The sequence below is a fragment of the Setaria viridis genome, chromosome 2, assembly GCF_005286985.2.
Source record: "Setaria viridis chromosome 2, Setaria_viridis_v4.0, whole genome shotgun sequence".
Lineage (NCBI taxonomy): Eukaryota > Viridiplantae > Streptophyta > Magnoliopsida > Poales > Poaceae > Setaria > Setaria viridis.
Genome location: NC_048264.2, coordinates 22,787,609 through 22,810,840, shown reverse-complemented (window position 1 = coordinate 22,810,840; position 23,232 = coordinate 22,787,609). Strand labels below are relative to the sequence as shown.

The 23,232-nt window shown below is 44.4% G+C and overlaps 2 protein-coding genes across 4 annotated transcripts; one reads left to right on the top strand and one right to left on the bottom strand.

Moving 5' to 3' along the window:
* Nucleotides 1–2,159: 2,159 nt before the first annotated feature.
* Nucleotides 2,160–5,139, top strand: LOC117845735 (uncharacterized). The gene is made up of 2 exons (XM_034726802.2): nucleotides 2,160–2,539; nucleotides 3,989–5,139. Exons 1-2 carry the CDS (start codon nucleotides 2,227–2,229, stop codon nucleotides 4,969–4,971), a joined length of 1,296 nt encoding a protein of 431 aa, XP_034582693.1. The 5' UTR covers nucleotides 2,160–2,226; the 3' UTR covers nucleotides 4,972–5,139.
* Nucleotides 5,140–5,794: 655 nt separating this feature from the next.
* On the bottom strand, nucleotides 5,795–19,473 carry LOC117845734 (mediator of RNA polymerase II transcription subunit 14). 3 transcript variants are annotated; one of them, XM_034726800.2, is made up of 9 exons: nucleotides 18,803–19,473; nucleotides 16,239–17,312; nucleotides 15,184–15,281; nucleotides 14,279–14,453; nucleotides 13,123–13,774; nucleotides 12,869–13,003; nucleotides 11,760–12,646; nucleotides 9,956–11,007; nucleotides 5,795–7,116 (listed from the first exon to the last, which is right to left on the bottom strand). In XM_034726800.2, the coding sequence occupies exons 1-9, from the start codon at nucleotides 19,055–19,057 to the stop codon at nucleotides 6,321–6,323; spliced, it is 5,124 nt and encodes a 1,707-aa protein (XP_034582691.1). In that variant the 5' UTR covers nucleotides 19,058–19,473; the 3' UTR covers nucleotides 5,795–6,320. The 3 variants fall into 3 exon arrangements, with proteins under 3 accessions (XP_034582691.1, XP_034582690.1, XP_034582692.1); XM_034726799.2 differs by having other exon boundaries at nucleotides 11,760–12,736; nucleotides 18,803–19,472; XM_034726801.2 differs by having other exon boundaries at nucleotides 11,760–12,736; nucleotides 18,751–18,870.
* Between the last annotated feature and the right edge of the window lie 3,759 nt (nucleotides 19,474–23,232).

Below are 23,232 nucleotides of genomic sequence, written 5' to 3'. Positions count from 1 at the left end.
AGATGAAGCGATCCAAGAGCGTTCCTAAGCTGAAGAACTCGTCGCCTACAAGTCCGACAAAAGGTAACTAATATTTTCCCAGCCGAAGTTAGGATGGATGTAATAATCTTTAAGGGAAAGTGCAATTGCTTTTTATTTAGATAGGAGGTTTTTCTTTTCCCCTTTGGTTCATTGCAAATGAAATATTTGTGATGAAAATTCCATTCGATGCAGCAGCAAATAGGTGACAGATGATCTTGCATGCCATAAAGTGGTTTATACTGATTTCTGGGAAAAATAATGGTGTATTAAGTCACGCTAGATGCGTTGATCGGTCGGTTGACCCTAGTAATTTGGTAGTATACTTTGAGATTCCAAGGTTGGGGGCATGCAATTTCGTCGCAACGGAGGAATTTAGAATTCTTGGGAATGTCAAAGTTTGACAGTCTTTGCTGGTTCTTACAAGAGTATGCGTGCTGAGCTTTTCTGAAACTTGATGTCGATCGCTTTCTCCGAGAATTTCAGCTAGACCAACGTGTCCTGACAGTCTCTGATAGCTTGGTTTGTGGGTAATTTTATTTTTTTATCCATTGGAGAAAACGTATTCATCACTGGCAGGGTAATTTTCAAGAACTACTAGAGGCAGTGCACTGTTGACTTGCACGCGCCGGAGGGCCCAACCACCAGGTCTTGCAGCTGTGACTCCGGCGTTAGATATATATATGCAGACAAAATAGTTCGTCGCGACGCGCAAAGGTCAAGAACCTACAAGGAGAGATGCGCATGCACAAACCAGTTAGAAGTGATCAGATATTCCATGAGAGCTGACAGCACTTCTATTTTGTTGAGGAAAAAAAGTTCATGGAAAAGAACACGGAACCCAGGGAAAAAACACGTACTGGTCCTTAATCATGCCTTTTGTTGAAACCTCAGTCCAGGTCAATTGCTCTCCGCGGTTGAATGCATATCTAAGAGCCACCCAAATTTCTCCAGACGAGGTATCATCCAAACTTACATCTCTTTACATTTAGAGGTGTGTTTGGTTGAGAAGCGAAGTGAGATGAAATAGTCATTCCACCCTAAATTATAAGAATGGAATGGTTCTGTATCTACATTTAGTTGAAGGGCTGGACCAGTTTCATTTTTTGTTTGGTTCGATGGCCGAAATCAATGTCAGGGATCACATTGGTCGTTAGTCACCGTTACCGTAGGATCCACCTGCCAGTCAAACAGCCACGCGCAGCAAGGATGGGCCCACCTGTCATTCAAACACATATCTCATCCTCCCCTGCCTCTTGCCACCGCCACCCGCAATACACGAGGAGTTGCTTTGCACTTCCGGCCATGGCTCCGGAGTCCAGAAACCAAGTCCCAGCTGCTCTGGGCGTGTGCGCGGGAGAGGGATACGGCGTTCACGCCATTCAAGACATGCTCGCCTGGTTATTCGACGTTCGAGAATGGTAGGGGAATGTACATGCGCCTCAGGTATATTTTACTCGTGGGTAAGCGGGTATGGGTACCGCTGGGTAGAGGTTTTTGCCCATTCCATGTACCATTGCCATCTCTAAATGGAGCAGCTTCGTCCTGCTCCATCTCATCCCACCAACCAAATTGCATCCATGAGATTTTCTTTCTCTTTGCATAGCTTGTGAACAATTCCTTGTGTTGGATGCCGCTGATGTCTGATAGAATTGGTTTGTAAAAATCCATATTAATAGCCGTTCTAATTAGGCAAGAAGCATCTTGTATACAATAATATATGGTAAATAAAATATATAATCATGGTAGTAAAACAAAAAAAACATACGGGTTGACAAAATCTTGTTTCCTAGTAGTGAAGTGAAATCTTGTACATCACAAAATACATGATAATTTTAGGCCGTGTCAACGGCATGATAGGCATATATTTAAAAGCAGAGGTGTAGTTATTAAATTGTTAAAAAGACGATGCCAAACTTTCCACAGTCAGGGTCATTCTAGCACAATTAGATTCCAAATACTGGCGCATCTCACATCCCAAGGACCTTTTATTCCCTTCCATTTTGTATATATATATATATATATATATATATATATATATATATATATATATATATATATATATATATATATATATATATATATATATATATATATATATATAAACCAGTGCATCTCCTCTCTGCTCCTCTGACCTCCATTTCCCACGCACCACCACCATAGTCCAAAACCAAGAAACCACCAAGAACACCTCATCCAGCTCTGCTCATGCCGAGCGACCAACCGGAGCCGCTGGCGCTGGCGCCGTTCGAGCTCCAAGCCGGCCCGGCGATGCCGCCGGCCAGGAGCGGCGGCGGCAAGATGCACCGGCTGCTCCGGTCGGCCTTCAAGCGCGGGGACTCGGCCTCGCCAGGCAGCGGGGAGGAGGCGGACCAGCTGAGCCGATCAGCGTCCGGGTCGTCTTCCTCGGCAGCGAGCAGCGGCCGCCCGCCGTCCGGGAGGCGGGTCGGGCGGCGCGGCGGCGGCGGCGACGGCTCCGTCGACGGCGACCGGTCCAGCCGCGAGAGCTTCGAGCTCGACGGTGAGACGGGCTTCCTTCCTTTGCCTTGCCTTGCTCAGTTCATCTCTTCTGGAATATTTTTTAACTGAATTGAGCAAGTTTTTTTTAGGTTTATGAGCTAAATAAATTACACTAGGGTTATATGTTCTGTTAATTTCTGTACTTTTTTATGCGAAATTGAGCGAATTTAAGTTATGCGACAACCTTTGTTTTTTTAAACGTATGCAACAACTTTTAGCTTGCCATTGTTGTCGTGGCCTTGTTGGATGATGGTACCTCCAAGGCTCTTAAACTTATTGCCTTTGTTTAATCCTAAATTGGTCATGTACTCATGACAAGGACGCTAGGATTATATTTTGTATTATCGTAATTTCCGACGATTCAATGGCGTAACCAGCAAGATTGAGCATCAAGTCTTCTTAGGTTTCTGTAATTCTATAGTTCATATATCAAAGAAAGGGTCACCTTCTTGGAAGTTACATGACCTTGTCAATCTGTCCCGGGACATTATATTATCTTGTTTTGCTTCTCTTTGTTGCTAGAAGCAGTTTATATCTTCCATGAAACAAAGGAGAAGATAGAAACAAATTGTCACTCTGACACTGTCCCCTTTGAAACTAGTTGGACAAGAGGAAGTCTCTTTCTCTCATGTTGCTTTCTCAACTCAGAAAGTCTAACAACGCAAGCAGGTAGGGGCCTTTTCTGCCAGCCCTTTTAAGGTTCCAGAGCATGATAACAATACCTTGGCCCTTGGGCCCCATGATATTGAATTGGCAGCTTATGTTGCTTTGGCAGCAGTTCACATTCATTAGTAAGTCCCTTTCATGCAGTGGAAAAAATGTCCAGCATATCCAATGACAGAACAATGTTTTTGTTTGCGTGCTCCCACACTTGGTAGTGCAGGTAACAGTGTTGAAGGTGTCTAAAAATTAAGATCATTATTACAAACACATTGCCTTATATACTGGTTATGTGGCGAAATCTCGCTCTCTAAACTTCAGCGTGGTGATGGAGGCTCTACCCCGTCCACAGGTTATTGCCTCTTCGGAAAGCCTTTTTTTATCTTTGAACTGGGAGTGCTAGCAACAATAACATGACTTGCAAATTGCAAGCATGTCTTGAGCTTGGTGACCTTCTGAAGGTCAAAGCACCAAATACCAAGATCACATCTCTTCTGCTAGATTACTTGTGGTCAGCTTGTGAGTATTTTAGCAATTGCTTATCCTAGATCCAATGCTTGTTCCATGATTGCATTCTTTTATGTTGATTCTTTGCGCAATTTACTGTCTTTATATGCATAAACTAGGTTGCAAATTGACTAGTAAAATGTTGTCAAGTTGCTGGTTGGTCATGAGCTCAAACAATTGCCATATGCATTGTGTTCTGAGTGGAATCTCTTCTGCTGAACTGCATGCGCTCAGATTGAAATTGTTTGCTGACATGGATATTCGACCCCTGCATGAATTAAAGGTTCCAAGAACGGCAAGTTGCTGTCGGCGCTGCGCGACGCCAAGATCGGCCATGCTTACGAGCCGTTCCAGTGGGAGAAGAAGATGAGGGAGCTCCTCCCGGTGCCGGCGGCGAGCTGCTTCCTGTCCCTGCTTCTTCTGCCCAAGGCGACGGACGGGTCCAACACCCGGTACAACTCCCTGGACGACACCCTGGCGCGCGCGGACGCGTGGCTCCGGTCGTCGCAGGCCTCCGGCGTGCCCGTCGTGTTCATGAGCGTGCAGACGGAGGCGCTGCTGACCAAGATCTCCGGCGAGACGGCGCTGTCTACGGTGAACACGGGCTCGCTGTCGGACCTCGCCGGGATGGCGAGCGCCAGCCTGTACGGGTTCGAGGACTACCACGGCGTGGACATCGGCGTGGTCCGCGCCGTGCGGCTGTGGTACGCGGCGGTGGCGGGGGAGGCAGCGCTGGAGCTCCGGCTGCGCCCCGGCGACACGCGTCTGGGATTCGCCATCAGCCGCACGGAGGAAGGGTTCATCTACGTGTCGTCGGTGGCGGAGGAAGGGACGCCGGGGGTGGCGTCGGCGCGATCGGGGCTCCTGGAGCTCCACCGGGCGGCGCGCGCGGCGTCGAGGCTGCTGGTGGTGTCCCGCGTCGGCGGCGAGAAGGTGCTGCCGTGGATGGCGTCGGCGTCCGGGGACGTCAAGTGCTTCGACACCGTGTCGCTGAGCCAGAAGCTGTCGCTGCACCGCCACGCGCTCCGCCCCATCACGCTGCACTTCCTCATGTGGGACCACGACCTCGCCGCGGCGCTGCCCCGGGGGGACGACGCCGACGTCGAGAAGCCGCCACCGGTGCTCCTGCTGCCGTCGCCACTCGCCGTGGCGGAGACGACGGAGGCCGACGAGATCGACGGCGACGGGCCGGGGCTCGCCGGCAAGGACTCGAGGGACTCGTCGTTCAGGTTCCAGAACATCGGCCTCCCCGATAGCTGGTTGTGACTTCATCACGTCTGAAGTAGTAGTAATATGCTGCACTACATGTTTCTTTTTTCTTTCTTTTTTTTAAAAAAAGAGAACTGTTGATTATGTATGCTTGATAGGAGTAACCAAGTGACGAGCATCATGTCTACCTCAAAGGTTCAATTCGAAATCTAATTTGAATAGAAAGCGTGTGGTGCGCTATAGTACCTAGTACCTACATAGAACGACGGTTAACATGATTTGAACATTTTCGGCTGAAATTAACCGTATCATACACCATCATCACCATCCACTAACAGAAACAGTGGTTTTCTTTCCCGTAGTCACCTGTATAAACCTGTGCAAGACATTGGCCATCGACAGGCATGCCCATACCACTGAAAGACATTCAAGACGCCAAACATAGGGCTCCATCCGCTGCTTAGCATCGTTGAAGCTCCTTCAAGTGCTTGGTTATGAAACTTCAGTTGAAAAATACATCCTACCAAGATATGGTTCTCCATTAGTGTTGGCAAGTCAAGGCGTCGCACAATACATGTTACCGGCCAATCACAAGGTTACCACCACGATAATACGTTGGGCTGAACAAGTTGTGAATGTTCAAGCCAATCCATGTGGTCAGTTTGCCAGCCATGAGTTAAGATGAAAAAAATCGAAACGCAATGACACGACAGCATGCACTCGTCTATTAATCCATCCATCAATTTGGACCCAGCCGATTTTGTGTTGCATATTAAAAATCATACTACCAACAAGAACGACTGAAACATACTTTACTAGGCACAATAATGAAAAGAAACATCAATAAAAGCTACAACTACAAGCAACGTACTCTGCAGCCTTGAGTCATTCTAAACACAACTTTGGATGTCCTGCTTATACAAACGGAATGTGTCAGTCCAAGTCCAGTGACAGTTTATCATGTACACCACCACACATGCCAGATCTGCTTTTGTCTAGATTAACATCCTACAGACAGAAGAAAAATAAAAACTCCTAAATGTGCTATCCAGCAGGGGAAAAGAAGGGTAAGATGACTACAGCAGTTTACATGATACAGAAGACCAATTTCCGAAGATCTTTTTTCACCCCTGTGAGCAACTCCATCTTAATACATTACTACCCACGCTAGCTATGTTACAGCCTACACACTCAAATGGGCTAAGGGTCCATATGAGTCAACCAACACCATTTATACTGTACAAAATTGTCAATCTGAACAAGCCTCAGGCTGAGAAGCTGTCGCTGCTACCAAATGAGATAACTCCTTTACCTCTGCACGGAGCCACAAAGCCAAAGGCCATGCTGAGTATACAAGTCGGATCATCGGGAATGGCCTAGTACGACACAGCTCATTCCAAGTAAGCTCATGATGCAGTAGAGCCTGCAGAAAGTGGGCCGTCTCTTAGCTGTTGTAGACAGTGTTGGAGTTGCTTTTGGATCATCTCGGCAACCATTCGCAGCCTTCCTTGGCCTACCTCTCCAGCCACAGCAGACACATTCACAGTCTCCACAGCTCTTGAAACCTTCTGCTTACATCTTTCCCACTCCTCAAGTTGCAACCAGCAGGCTCTCCCACCATGGCTCCCATCCATTGCAAGGAATGCTATATGATTGTTGTCCCCAAAAGAATACCGGAGTCTCACTGATACACAATATGGAAGCCAGGCAGCTCCACCAGCTACATTCATGTGAGGAATGAGAGCATGGTCAAGTACAAATGTCAGGGCAAACTCTACTGAACTGTGGGCTCTATCATGATGAATGTTACTCTTGGCCAAAGTGCTCTCTGTATTATCAGCCGAAGCTGATCCTGAGTGATTCTCCAAACAAAGCTCGATCCGAGCCCTCTGAGCAGTAGCAATGTCCCCATGAGCCTGGGAAAAACCTTTCTTCCATGCAATCAACTTTAAAAACTCACGCAGTACCGAAATCGGCAACGTGAGCAAAGTGATAAAAGAAGCAACTCTAGAAGCATCATATGGTTCGGAGGCAACACGCCTGCTAAAATAGTCACATATTTCATTGATTTCAGCTGCTGCTAGCTCTTCCTGAGCATTGCTCTGAGCCTGCTGTTGCTGTTGCTGGTGGTGAAATCTTTTAACACTCAAAACTTGTAGTAGCAGTTGAACCCGATGAACACTGACTGCAAATACATAGCCTCTGCAAGATGAAAACAGGAACCAATTTATTGGCAGTCCCAAATGTAAATACTTAACTGAAAGGAAAAACAAGGAAGATGAGTCATTGTGAACTGTTGACACCTAACACTAGCAGTCTAGCACTCAGTGGCAGAGCCAGCTGGGGTGCCCAGTGTGCCAGGCACACCCAAAACTCCTATACATCCCCAGGGAGTAGTTAGGCATAGCAAAATTTATAGTTTACAAACTCGTTTACTCAGCACTCACACACAAGTAGAGGCCTCAAGTATATGTTCTCTAATCTTCATTAGGACCATAATACTTTTCATGTGTCCAGGCAGGCAGCTGCTGGGCATTTGATCACCACTGACAATATTAACTCTCTATGATTTAAAATTAATTACCTTATCCAAGGACATTTCAAGTGTGTTTTTTCCCAACTGCAAGTGAGATGCACATACGCAGTTACGCACCAATGCACATAGGCCACAAGCATGGAATTTGATAAGGTTTGAACTCCAGTTTGATAACTCCATTGATGATATGAAAAAACTGATGATCTAATCAATTCTGTTAGCACTCTATTAGGCTTGTTGAAGCAAATAAACATGCTATTTATGATTAGGTGTATTTGTTTCTTAAGGTATTGTTGTGGTGATGGCAAGTGTTGAAATTGTTTTTATTTTTCACAATGATCCTAGCAAAGAATAAGTTGAGAAATAGTAGTAGAGATAAGACAATTGTTTGGCCACATTTATGGAGTGGAATATTTTGCTAAAGGTAATTAACGATAACATAATCAAAACTTCCATGACCACGATGAAGTGTATTGAGTGGAAGAATTTATGGTATTGTATCTATTTATGTAAGACCTTATTTTACAAATATTAACACTTTATATTGCAATTTTATAAATTCAAATTAATTTTTAAATGCACAATATTATAAGCCCTTTTTAATACATTTATTTTATATTGACTTCGGGGCCTTAAGAAAATTTGGTGTGCACACCCATCGCAGAACTCCTGGCTCCACTGCTGCTAGCAGCCTAGCACTTTTTCAGCTTGGAACTCTCGTCTAAGCTCAACCACATGTCAGACAGCATCAAAACCAGTGTTCTTAAGGCGGTAAGGCAAGCCGTGGTGACCCACCCCCTCTCAAATGCCTAGGAAAAACAGCTTTCTGAGTAACAGCAAAGCAACTGCAGGAAGGAGGAAAACAAAAGGAGAAAAGGGGAGGGACAAAGGAGAAGGAACGGGTTAAGCTGTTGCCCCAGCCCAACAGCCAGCCCATTTGTGCCTCCCTCCCAGTCCCTGCCTCCTATGCGGATGCAGCTCCGCTCCCAGACTCAAAATAGTCGTCGCGTCTCTCACTTCCCCCTCTGGGGGCCAGCCGGCTTGCGCCTCCCACCTGTCTCTTCTTGTGCGGCTAGCCCACTACCCCTCATCACTCACTCCCCTACCCCCTCAGATCCACTGCCACTGCCGCTGCAGCTGACCGGAGGGAATGGCTAGATGAAATAACCGAGCCAGAACAGAATACCAGCAAAAACATCTCGGAACAAGGTTCGAGCGGCCGTCGCTCAACGGATAAAAGTTACTCTAGGGAACCTAACAACACATCTTCACAGACCAAGAACTACGAGATCACCCCTTTCATTCTGGGGTGACTGCCGGGAAAAGCATGAAAAAAAGGCTCGCGTTTTTCAAGTGAGTCCTGGTAAAGCTCCCAGACGGCACTTCCTGTCGCGTAAAAAAAAGGCTTTACACGAGAGCAATAGAGGTTGGTGAGAAGAGATATACTTTACATCCCAGAGGGATAGAGAGGGAGGGCAGAGCTTTTTTTTTGGTTTTTTCATGTGCTATTTGGGGGATTTATTCTTCTACTAGGGGGTAGAAATCAAAAAATCTTAAGGGGTCATAGTCCTATTGAAACCAAGAAATATAGGCCTGCTCAATGCTGTCTCGGCCACCAGCGAAATTTCCGGCAAGGAATGGTGCATGCGGTGGTTGCTTGGCCTTGCTGGCCGGTTCCCCACTTGTTCCTCATTCATCTCTTTCCCCTCCCACCATTCTCGTGCGTGCACTAATTTTGTCATGGCGACAGAGACACCCAGGATTTGTACTCGCCTAAGCGACGCTTAAAGTTAGGCGACAGTGCGACGCCTTTAAAACCATGATCAAAGCAAATAAAGAAACAACAGAACAACACCCATATTCAGTAAATATGTAAAATACTCCAATGAATATATATTCCAAAGAGCAACATATAAACAGAATAAGGCACTATTTTCAAAAGAAAGCCATGGTGATCAATATCTCTAACACCAATATAGATATATAAAATTCCATGCACAGTAGAAAACTAAGGCCCCGTTTGGATCATTGGAATTGAATTCCATCCTAATAATCATAATTTAGACACAAATTAATTAAGCTAATATAATTGTATGTGGAATATAGTTGTATATTATAGTTGGTGATATGGGAGAGATACTTATATGCTGCACTTCTACTATAGAGAAGCGAGTCTAAGAGCGTGCTATAAGAATTGAATTCCATTCTAATAACTATAATCTATAGAATCAATTTCCATCTCCCACCCCATGAATTTAAGATAGGCTTATATCTAAATTTTGGAAAGTTGTGGAATGCTACATTCCAACATAAATTAGCCTACTCCATTAAATAGATTCCAATTCCTTCAAAATGAAGGGACCCAAATGGGGCCTAAGGGTAATTTGGCAACGAATATCATATTGATACTGAATCCTAATCGTGTAGTAGAAAAGTGAATGGCATAGATTTAAGTATCATGATGCTAGAAAACTAAGGATATTTGCTAGTTTTATAGTTTCTTACCCCACATAGAACCGGAGTGCAGGCTGCTCTTGATCCAAATTCAAGAGTGCCCCTTCATTGTCCTTTAAGATTGATCCCAGTATTTCTTTCAAAAGTTCAGGTAATTGTGCAAATAACCATAGAACTCCAAGGTACTTAAGTATCCCTCTCAGAACCTTTTTCAGAGCTGCCAAAGGAACCCAGCCACCACCATATCCACCATCATCCCCAAGACCTATGAAAGCTGTGTTAATTTCCCCTTTCATGTGCACAGGGAGACCAGCTCCAGGAGTAAGTCGTACAGAAGCTCCACCAATCCCTGAAGCAAGAGCTGAAGAAGCCAACATGGCATTTCCTGCTCGACTCAAACTGGCTGCTACATGGTTAGCAACACCAGAAGTTGGCCTAGATAAAGAAACACCAGGAGTAGCACTTAAGCGACTTGCACTAGGAGCAGTTTGTGGAGCTCCAGCATTGTTATTTAAGTGTCCGCTAGCCTGCGCAGCATTCATGAAGTTGGGTTCAAGAGCATTTAGACCCTGAGCAACATGTTCCATTATGAAAGGTCGGAACTGTGGGCATGGCAATGATCCACCAACTGATGGTCCACCTTTAGGAGGGGTAGCTGGCTGGAGCCAAACTTGATCCCCAGCAAAGCAGCGCATGTCAACAGAAAATTTCTTACGATATATAATGCGTATCCAGTATGGCCCACGAAGTACAACAGAAACATCAAAAGGCAGTAATGAACTGGGAACAAGTCCAGGTCCACCCCGTCCAGCAGCTGAAAGCATGGCAGCAGCATGGAGATTATGACTGCTCAAATGGGCAGATGCAGCATTTGAGGGGACAGGTGCATGATGTATGCTTGATGAAGATGATCCATTTGCTAATGGCCCTTGTGTAGGGATGTTGTTGGCCTGTTTTGGCATAGAGCTATATCCAGATGAAACAGTTACAGGCATCCTTGCAGGACGAATTGCACCTCCAAGGGCAAGTAATGGTCCTGCTGTAAGTCGAATGCAATCCAAGAAGGATGCTACCTCCCCACCATTCACGAAATCCTCCAGAAACTGCATTCATGCAAGATTGATTCTGAGATGAACTAAGCATATAAAGGTGAATTTTATTGCAAGATCAATTAAGAAATATATCACAAACTTCATGCCTAAACAGAGAACATGGTTTCAGCTATTTATCAACAGATACATGTTGAGAATGGATGGAAGCCTGGAATGACCCATCTGGCACTTCCAGTAAAGGATCTCACAGGCGTTGTCTGGTGAAACAGTGAAAATGCCAGCACCCATTTATACTTCCTGCCTATACACTGTTGATGCCATTTTCAAAAGATAAAATGATAAATGTACACTTCTTGTGAAAAAAAAAGTTAGCAAGTATGCAACTGAGCACATGCCAGCCTACAAAATAACATTTTGTCCCAAGAAGAATGTTCAAGGATATGTATTCAGAGCAATATTGACAGTTAAAATTAAGGCAAAATTAATGTACACTGATCTGAAGCTTGCTAAAGCACATTGAGAGGTTCAATCAGAACTAGTAAGAAGCTAAGTAATGTTTAGAAAAAAACATCACATTAGAAAAGAGGAAACAGAAAGAATTTTCTTATTTATCATCCAAGGCCTTATTGAAAACTATTTGAATCCATTTAAGCTACCAAAATATCAGCAAAATATCAGCAGTAGAACTTTCCATGCTGAAATATATTCGGAATATTGGTAGCAAACTTGATAGAAAGATTCGAAGTCATCAAATGCGATCAATCTAAAAGAAAAATGAAATACGAAGATAAGTATGCATGAACCTTTGTGTGTGGCCAAAGCTGATCCGGAGAAACATGCATTGTGCAACCACCCTTAGCAATCTCCCATTCAACAACAATGTGTACCATCGGCATGGTGCCATAACTGAACCACAAGCTCATTAGACCGACAGCTTCAATCCTGAATGTCTTTCTCATCTGATCAGATAGCTTGTCTGAAGCATCACTGTTGCCTTTATTAACAGATTGTGATTTCATCTCCGTGGATAACTGATTGTCATCTAGCTTATCATCAATTTTCACGCCAATCAGTCTCCTCATTCCACAAGCGAAAGAACGAGCATTTGAAAGTCGTCGTAAATCCGACACAAGCTTCTGGACGCTATCTGCCTCAACAGTGTTGTAAGTTAAAACTACACCATCAGAATCAAAGGAGATATGTGAATCCATTTCTGAGGTATTCGCAATGCGAATACCAACACCCCATTGTGTCGTGGTGTTTCCTCCATTGAGTTCCCAAAGTTCCCTGAAATGTGGATCATTTATCCTAACATCCCAAGACATGCTTCCAGCCTTACCAAGGCGCAAGCATATATGCTTCCACGAATCATCTTGTGCAAAAGGTAATGTTAACCAAAGATTAGATGATGGTGTCCGCAGACCAACTTCTTCCACATATGGAATTGCAAGCGAATCCATCTGAGCTGTTAGTTGAGCATGTTTGATGCATAACGAACAGTGTCTTATCACATGTAGTAGCACAGAAGCATATATAGTTGCTGGGACACAATTATTTCTTTCCGCAATAACATCTCCATAGGTGAGGCTGGCTCTTGATTGCAAATTAGATGTGTATGCCTGCAATGGCAGGGGACTCCGCGCTGATTCTGATATTTTTCTCCGTTTAATTGGATCACTAGGTTGCAGTCCTTGTAATGAAGGGATAATTGGTAAGAAATCTGAAAGAGAGCGTTTCCTAGATGCACCATCAGAGCCAGCAGTAATAAGCTTCTCTAGTCCTGACAATTGCCCAAGTAAGATAATCATATTTGCAACAATAAATTTATAATGAAGCCTAATCTAGTTCACCACAGATGTTTACCGATATATTTATATCTGATTCTAATATATAGAAGATTATGGTAAAATACCTCCTGTTGTAGTTGAAGGTCTAACCAAATGATCAGAGGGAGAGTTCCCAAGACTGCCTGAATGGGAGCTTTGAACAGGGATTTGATTGCTGTTACTATTGCTTGAAGGGACAAGCTGAAGTGATTTATTTACATCTGCAATACATTGTCACATGGAGAACTTAGTGAGACAAATTCATGATTAGAATTAGAACCTGACAACTTGGTCGTAGATGCATTGATTACAGGACTCAAGAAAGAAAAGGTGTCTGTACCGTGTAAATGTCTAAAATTACTTGGGAAATAGCTGTTCAAACTGACACTAGGATGAACTTTTAAAATATTATTAGCTTGAGTATGAGATAAGCCTCCATCGTGCATTGGTGAGACAGCCCTAGCATTTACTCCTTGAATACCAACTGAAAGAGAACTCAGATGAGGTGTCGCTGGCAAACTAGATGGTAGTATAGAATGGTTCTGTGCAGCAGTAGAACCACGTTCATATTCGAAAACCTCATCAACAATAGACGAAAACGATGGTGAACAAGCAGGAAGTAGTGGAAGAGGCTCAATTCCATTTTGGACAGGAAGATCACTATCCATTATGTCAGCAGAGCTCATTATACTTTGTAGGGCCTGCAGCTTCACATCAAAAGGATTGGTAGTTGACTCACTTTTAAGTATTTGCATCTGCCCAACATTGATTTTGTTAAACCTAATAGCTTCTTTAGCATCAGCATTTGCATTAGTCTTATCACTTGCATCACACTGTGTCTCAAGCAAATGAAAAACAGGCCTGAAGTCCTTATCAAGTTGCATCAACAGATAATAGGCATTTGCACAATGTGGAAATCCCATTATCATAAAATCTGAACCATCTAATATGGCCTTTGGAATCTTCAGAGTGCCCTGAGACTGCTGGTAGACCTGGAATAAAAACAATATAATTTCACACTTTATGTTTGCAAAAAACTGAGTTTAGCATGCTCTAACAAGTCATGATAAACCGTATACTGCCTTAATCCATGATAACAGACCAAGCAAAAATCCATGATAACCGTACACAGAAGCTAAAAGAAACTTATCACTTCCAAAAAGGCATAATTCAAAGTAAGAAATGGCACAAGCATTTACTACTGCCAAGTCATACTTAAAAGGATGTCATCTTCTGCTCTCCAATACCAATATCATTCATCTTCTTAATAATATACTTACAATAATACTACAAAAATGTACATGAAAGTACCATATTATAAAGATCAACTAATCAGTTTCATCATTACAAGTCACCAATTTAAATATTTGAAAAGATATTATTAATCAAAAGTGCATGCATCCCATGGTGGCATTTCAATGTTGTGCAAGAAGCACTAGATGACATCACATCTGCTAGTGAAAAAGTTCAGATATTATTGTAAACACAGTGACAACCTTAAGGCCAAAAAACCTTCCAGCTGCTGCAAATAGGTGGAGGATGCTCCTGGTCCTTAAGCTTGAAAAAACCTCAGTAGCTGAAGTACTCCCTTTGTTTAGAGCTTCCTCACAGTCCATAAGTGCAGCAGGTGGTAATATGTTTTCCGGTGATTGAAGGAGAAAGCGGCCACTCCTATTGAAGAGAAAAGAGTTAAACATTTAGGGAGTTGAGAAGGCTAAACCAGAACTGAGACATATAAATAAATCTACCATTATTGTCTTCAGAAAGGAAAAAGTATCACTCCTATATGATATCTAGCAACTTAATGGACATAAATATTATGCACAAAAAAATGACAGTGCTGCAAAAATTCTGAGCCCTGAACATTAGTATGTGTCTACTCTACCCCCAAAAAAAATGGTTAAACGCAATCCTCATGTAGAGTTGTAGACCACAGAAAATAAATCCTCTTGGCCATTTTGTAGAGTGGTTTTGCTTGCATGGCACGAAGAATTTCCTTTTCACCATGCAGGATATTAAGATGACTAGTATAAACCTCCCCTCCTGTCCCTTTCAGTGCCTCAAGTAGTGACAAATCTGTACACGCTCACTTCTTACGTATTGAAACCAATCGAGTTAAATAGAACTTTTCTTTTTTCTATTATGGAGTTTACTTTTTTCTATCCAACAATATCTTAATGACCTCGAAATGACACTCTAAAATGCCAATGTTCCACCAGGTAGAGTTGACACACCATAAGTCAAATATTTTCTTTTCCGAATTATTTTATGATTACCATTTATCAAATGGTTCTCATCACACATTTCAGTGATGCAATTGTGGTTCTAAAGCTTTTGTAACACAAAAGAGGGTTTATAAAGAATGGGAAAGATACTAGGATCAATCAAAGTACTGACACACCTGATATTTATTCCAAGGCTAATATACGCCTGACCATATGCCCTTACTTGAAGCACTTCATTCCCAAAACAATCTGAGGAGCCCTTCTTCTCTGCATTCTGCAAAATTCATAAACATAAAAACGGATCAATTCCATGCTACAACTGCAAAAAGGGCATACACAAGAAAAACAAATCTTTTAAGCATCTGATGCAATTGATGGCTGAACAAAATCAATCGTTCCATGTACATGTCTCATTTACAAACCATATGTTCTAGACATGCATTATGACCTGAGTATTTTGGCGCAACAATTCAGTATCCTCATGTTAGCAATTTATGAATTAAAATGTGAAGATAAAAGAGCTAACATAATTCAATGCAAATATGACAGATCAAGTTGAAGCATGATATGAACATGCATATAATTCATCAGATTTTTTTTGCAACAGTCATCAAACTCACCTAAAACAACAACGGAAATAATAAATTCTGAGAACAAGTGAAAACTTTTGGAAAATGTTCAAAACCCACCAGTTTACAGAAATATCGTCAAAACATAAAAACACATGAAACACATCCAATATCATCTTTGATTGCAAACGGAGAATCATTTAGGGTCAAGATAATTAATCTAGGATATCAGCGCCTGAGTAAAAACAGCATTGGAACCATGGTACAACAGGTATTAATTCAAGAATAGTACCCACTACAATTGTTTCTGGCAGAATGTCAACCCAGCTTTTAGTTTTTATATTGGTAGCTCTTTCTGAGCATGACAAAATAGACACACATGGGCATGCAGAGACACATAACTATTCCGAATTTTACACAACAAAGGATATCATATGCCAAAGCACAGTAATCTCAATGCCAGTACTCTTTCACATCATTCAAGCAATCTCTATACATCCGAAACAATTAAATATGGGAATGCATGCAACTCCTGGTTCAGGAAAAGCTTAAGTGCCAACACATGGTAGAAGGAACTAAACATCTAAAATACAGTTTAGCCAATAGCAGATAGGTAAGGCCATGCAAATACAAAACTTAAACTAAAAATTTTCTATCATTACCTTCTTTGGGTCCTTCGCTGCAGTGACATCTCGTTTCAGGATAACATCTTTTGGGGACTGAGAAATTTGGACATTTTTGCACAGTTGTCTCTGAATATTAAGAAGGCGTGTGTGCCTATTGCAAGCGATTGCTCTCAAAATGAGTTGTTCAACATCAATGCAACTCAGATCAAGAGAAAGATTCGCCTCTTTATCAGTAAATGGGTCGAGCACAAATGAACTATGCTGACACTTTATCTGCATGTCCTGCCCTGCCTCAATTTTCATAAAAGGAGATGAATCAGGTTCTGCTGTGCTAGTGCTTTTTTCATCTAGCCAGTAATTAACTTTCAGGCCAGGTATCTTAAAACCACTTGAATCAAATTCCCCATCTTGAACAAGCTGCATTAGAGAAGCATTTCCAATTTGTCCAGTGGCACTGTCAGAGATGAGTTCAGATCTTATCGCATCTTTCCACCTTCCCTGTCGAAGGACATTAGCCTGCCTAATAATAGTGTCCATAGCAAGAGAGATGCAGAACTCATGAAGTATAGCATATAGCACTGTGAAGGGATTCTCAGAAGCTGCCATTCTTCTTTCTATATCATCACCAAGAGCAAATCTCCTACTTTCATCAAGCTTAATAGGACCTTTCTTCTCGCCAACCAGTAACTCCATATGCAATATCCTCCATAAGTCTACATTACCACGGTAACCTAGTGTGAGAAGAACTTTAAATTCTCCATCTACACGTAAAACTGCTATTCCATCAGTTACGGAAACATTAGATACTTCTTTAGGTCTAGGTGTCACAAGTACTTTGTACCGCACACTAGCATCTAATTTCCGCAGAGCACGTTTTTCTTCATCTGGGGAAAGTCGATTTTGACTTCCTATGTCTTCTATGCATTTTGGCAGCCTATGATAACCCCCTGTAAGCATGACTTCAATAGCAGAAGGAACATCAAACATAGGAGCCTGAGCTTTCACCAAATCTTCGTGCATAAAGAACAGCGAGTCAGCTGTTTGAGTGAAGCATGTTTCATGGATGCTGAGAGTTGTTCCGAGCTGTTGACAATAATGAACCAAAGGAACCTGAATAGATTAAAAGTAGATACGTTAATGACAATATACTGCAATTCACACCTTGGAAAACTAAACCAATGAGGAAAGTTTCTAAAAACTTAGTTTATCATGATAACAATTGTGTAAGGTCATAAGGGTTAATATTAACAGAGGCTGTAAAACAAACATCACCGCAGTCTATACTATATAAAAAAGGGCATGGAGTAAATAACCTACAGCCAAATGTATACAGATAGAATATACTGTCAGATTAAATCACAGTTTTTAACAAAATGCTTATCATCACAATTGACCTAACTGAAAATTAAGGTACAACGGGACATATTTAATGCAATCCATTGACTAGGTGGAATGACGCAACATGCCATGAAATCAACCTGAAAATTTGTGAAGTTATTGAGGAACTGCTCTATGGGCTAGGCCAATGCCATATCCAAGCTTCATCACTGCTTGGGGCAAAGAAAGAGAGTCTTACGGTATATAGTAGCCTTTCGGCTTTCATTGCACCTTTGTCTTTAACTTATTGCTTACTGGTAATTTTCATTTTCCCTGCCCTAGGATCAATTAAATTTGAAATACAAAATTTATATGGATGTTGACTAAATTAAAAGCTATCTAATGAAAAATTAGAATGAAGTAAAAATGGCTTACATGGTTGCACTAGGATTAGTTTGCATCAAATATGCTATAAACAAGTAATTTACACCAGTATAACAGCCACATTAGCACATTTCAAACCATACACTATAATCTGGACTGAAAACATTAAATCAAAGAGTAAGGGTGTTGTTAATTTCTATTTGTTGATTAGCATTCTCCTAATATATGCGTGTAAGGTGGTGGGCACTATTTCAAAATGGAGTACAGTACATTGGAAAATGAATTTCTTTCACCCGCTTCATCTATGTCAGAGCACACCATGTGAGCGCCAGAAGAAGAATATAAGTTTCTAGAGCCAAGCAAGGTTTTTCTCGAACTACGCAGGAGAGCTGCGTGTCATTTCATTAAGGTAGAAAAAAAGGAATACACGAATCTGGTTAGACCTAACTTGAGTACAAGAAAAGAAAAAACAACCCACACACACCACTCTTATAGAAAAAACCGACACGCCATTGCACCAAATCAAACTAAACAAATAAATAAACATGCCAAGATTTAACCGGATTACTTTTTATCCACAAAACAATTGTTAATGTTCCACTAGTAGCAAACCTACTAGCATAGTCCATCAACAATCACCAATCTTTACTAGCCCACTACACTGCAACAAGCCAACAACTATCAAGCCAGATAGGCAAGACAATGCCACTAAAGCTACAAGCCCTAACACCACAACTAAATTTCTTGTCATTACACTATGATATTAGTACTAAATTGGAGCCAGTTGCATCAGTAAAATTGAATTATTGACATGTTACCACACTGGAATTATGGAAAGGAAACTAACGAGCGAGAGGAAATAGTTCTGCTGAGAGCCTGAGACTCAAATTAGGTGGCACCTGCTGGCACCACTTGGCAAGGACGTGGAGGCGAAGCATGCGCTGGCGCGTGCGTGTGATGAACTTGAGCAAATCGATCTTCTTCTCAGTGTCGGACCGCTGCCAGCCGCCATTGGCTCCGGTGCCGAGACCCTTCCCCTCGGCCTCCGCCTGGGACTTCTCCACGAGCTCCCGCAGCGCGAGGTACGACTCCTCCGCCGCCCGTCGCACCACCGCGCCCAGCTCCACCGTCTGCTGCCCCAGCAGCCCCGCCATCCCCGCCCGCCCCGCAGCTAGGGTTTCAGCGTCGCACCACCTTCGCCTTCTTCAGCTCCTTCTCCTACCGGAACCCCGCGCGCACCGGAGACGGAACCCTAGCCCCGCCTCGGCAACGGGCGCCCGCGAGGACCGGGAGGAATCGCACCGCGTTTCGGCGCGCCACGCCGGGAATTGGGGTGGAAGCGGGGAGCGGGACTAAAACTGGAAACTAGTATATCGAAGATAGGGCTCCAAGAGGCGGCTGAGGCCGGCGGCGAGGAGAGATGGAAAGGGGCGATAGGGTGGAGGCGTGAGAGGGAGGTCGCCGGCGGCGAATCGGCGGCGGCGAGGAGGTGGGACGAGGGGTGAGGCCTCCTCCCCTCTCTCTCCCTTCTGCGATCGGTCGGGACCCGACGGTGCGTGCGAGTGCGCCCTAGTCGACGGGCCCACGCGAAGCCGGAGGGTCTGAAGGGTGTTATCTGCCGTTCGATCGGGATGGAGCCATGCAGGCAAATGGATCAACGGCTGGATGACTGGATGGATACACCACTACGAACTGCGCTCTGCCGGGCTCTCGGCATCTCTGTGACCGACCCAACCGGCAATGAGACTCATGGCAACACACTCGATGAAGGTAAGAACAACTCCAGCAGCATATACGTACGTTTGGATATCTCAAATTTGTTATAGCCTTTTAGGTATATAAGAGATAAAATGTTGGGAAAATTTTTGAGCTCATCTCCGGTAGTATACCTAGGACGGGTAACCTATATTCCATTTGAGGACTAATTTACGAATGGAATCATTTTTTCAGGAGCCAATCTGCAAAATCAACACATCCTTATCCTCTCCTCTCCCTATTCTTCCCCCTCGCACCTGCAGGCGCCAGCCCGCCACTGCTTCGCCACCCTCCCCTCCTCCTCCCACCACCCTCTGCTCCCTCCCCTCATAGACCAAGGCGAGGACCACACGATGGACGGGTGGCGAACCTCGCCCCGACCCACCCTCTACCCAGGTCACGGCGCTGCTTGCCCCACACGTCCCCACCCTCCACTCCAAATCGGCGTCGGGAGCTGATCCTTCACCACGAATTGACAAGTTATGGCCTCACAAGCTCCTCCCCACGACCATGGAAGGAGATGCAGATTCTTGGGCAGCATACCTCGCCTGCTAGGTGATTCTTGGGTGGCAGAGCTCGCCCGCTCATGTGTGGCGTAGCTCACTGGCCTTTCGAAATGGAGCTCGAACTCGGGCAACCGAGCTTGGCCCCTACATGTGGCGGAGCTCAAGCCTCTGCAGTAAAGTTTGTTTGCCCGCGTGCGGCGGCGGCGGCTGTTCATGGCGGAGCTTGCCGGCGCGGCAACAGGTCAGTGTTTATCTTCAATATCAGCATATAAATGATATCAAAACTATTGATCATACCTGATAATTGGGACGTTTTCGCATATGCATTGTATTTTGGAGGATATTATATTTTCGTAAGAAATTGGACTAAATTGGAGCATAATTGGACAAAGCCCCGGACAAGTGTCGGCCATACATCTATGGGCCCACTGGGAGGCTTGGACAGTCCCACAATACGAGGCTATACACCGAGACGTGTCAGACATGCAGACTACGGTGCAAGACGGTGTGGTCTACATGGAGGATAAGGACTAGTTGAGGATTAGGAAACTACTCATAGCAATTAGAGTAGGACTCTCTAGTCGAGTCCGGCTAGTATTTTTGTAAACAGCTGACCTATTCCCTGCCCCCGGCAATATAAAGCGAGGCAAGGACCCCCTCCAAACAACATCAATCAATACAATCCAACCAACACACAAGACGTAGGGTATTACGCGACATAAGCAGCCCGAACCTATCTAATCATGTGTTCGATTCACCTTTGAGTTCCTTATCTCGAAGAGCCCTACGCATAAAACACTACCTCGGGTACCCCCTCGGTAGGTTGCCGGGTCTAAACACCAACAGCTGGCGCACCAGGTAGGGGCTCTCGCCAAAGATCCACCGGCGAACTCGATGGCTCAAGTCATCATCAAGCCCACCGTCGTGTTCGAAGCGGGCGCGATGTTCGTCTTTGGCTCCTGGGTCTGCATCGCCGACGGTGCTGAAAATTTCCACCGTCACATCGCGCCTGCCCTAGAGGAGAAGCACTACGACATCAACCTTCATCGACAAGCTTTGGAGGATTTCGTTGAAAAATTCAACGAAATTTTCAACCTCTTCTGAGGATCAAGGGACGAGTCCGAATACAACTCGACTTCTCCTACTAGTCGGATTGGTTCTCACGAGCTGGCGCTTAAGCCATCGTGTGAATCGGTCTATGATACAAGTCGATTCCTGTTCGGACTCTGAAACTCGGGTGTTGTCTACCAAGCTACCCTATCCAGATCTCAATCCAACTCGGATTCGATTGAGCACCTCAACTACTACTCGGATCCGGATGAGGAGACTCCTTTATCAGGTCCACAGCAGGGCCTGTTGATCACATCCACTCCACAAGGTAGATTTGTTTACTGGCCCAACATGAAGCCATCTGCTCTCGCCAAGAACAACGAGTCATGCCTTGTCGCATACCTCGATACTCTCCCATACCAGGAGGGTACCCCTTATCTCCTATCTACAAAGAAGATGGCCCTACAGAGATTGTCACATTAAGCTCGGGTAGTTTTTCTCCAGAACAAGAACTACTCGCCATCGTCGCTCCTCAAGAGGACAATAGCAAATAGCCACCTGAAAGGCATCCGCGACGCAAGCACCATCCAAATGACGTGTTAGCGGATGAGCTCACCGCCAACGTAGAAGGAGAAGAGACCAAAAGTCAAAGGAATCATCGACGAGCAAGAAGCGAGCCACAAGCAGATCATCGCTGCCGCCTTGCATCTGATCTACCCATCATGAACTTGGACCATGCGTTTGAAGCTATTCAATCACGTCACCATCACACTCCTCTCGTCACCATCGCATCCATCGACCTGATTACTTAGGCCATGCCGCAAACCAAGTACACCAGGTAATTGTCTCTATTGGTAGAGCATGCATACGAGCAACTTGATCGATAGAGCCCAATCGGCTCATTTCAACGCACCTCTTCCCATCGTGGCAGTAGCGCCAGACCTAGTCGCAACGAGAATGTCAGACCGAGTTAAAACAAGGTTCTTAGAATTGAAAACCCCAAACCAAGTCAGCACAGGGCAGAAGGTAGTCGAACGGGATCCTCGGGAGGCCGCGGCCAACGTGGGCCCTAACCAGAGCCTGAGCAACCAACGCACGACCTCCGTCAGAAGCTCAACAAGAATCGCGACGCTCGGGACATCATCAAAGGGCGCCATCGCGAACGAGAGCAGGAAGTCAACTACTCAGGAGAAGATTCTGATGGGTTTCCCGCCTTCTCAAAATGAGTACGCAAGACGGTTCTACCTGACAAGTTTAAACTTCCTGGTATTACCAAGTACGACAGCAAGCTAGACCCAGTCCAGTGGCTGAGGTGCTACTCGCTATCAGTCAAGGTGGCGGGAGGAAACGATGATACCAAAATCATCTACTTCCCCATTTGCATAGAGGTAGGGCCACTCACATGGCTCGAATCTATATAAGAGAACTCCATTAACACGTGGAGCCAACTGAAGGCAACGTTCACAAACTTCGAAGGGGCAATGCAACATCCTAGCAACAGGATCGACTTGTCACAAATCAAACAACAACAAGGCGAGACCCTGCATAGTTATCTACGCCGTTTTTTCGACAAGAAGGCCATGATCATAGACATCATAGAGCGGGATGTCGGGACTACTCCCCAGACCCACGAGTAGGCCTTGGACGGCCCACTAAGGGACGTACTCGGACGTAATCAGAACAAGGATGGGCGTATCCTACTCGGACTAGTCTTGTATGTTTATGGAAAACTACTCGGGACGATACCGAGTAGAACTCTATAATAGTACCCGACCAGGACTCAGACTTGTAACCCTGCCCTCCTGGGTATATAAGGCCGGGCAGGGACCCCCCCTCAAGACAGATTCCTCAGGATCAGAACATACATCAATACAAACCAATACACAGGACGTAGGGTATTACGCGATCTAGCGGCCCGAACCTGTCTAAATCGTGTTCCTTGCGTCACCATTGATTCCTTGATTCTCGACGACCCTTACCGCATAAAAGACCACCTAGGGTACCCCCTAGGCGGGTTG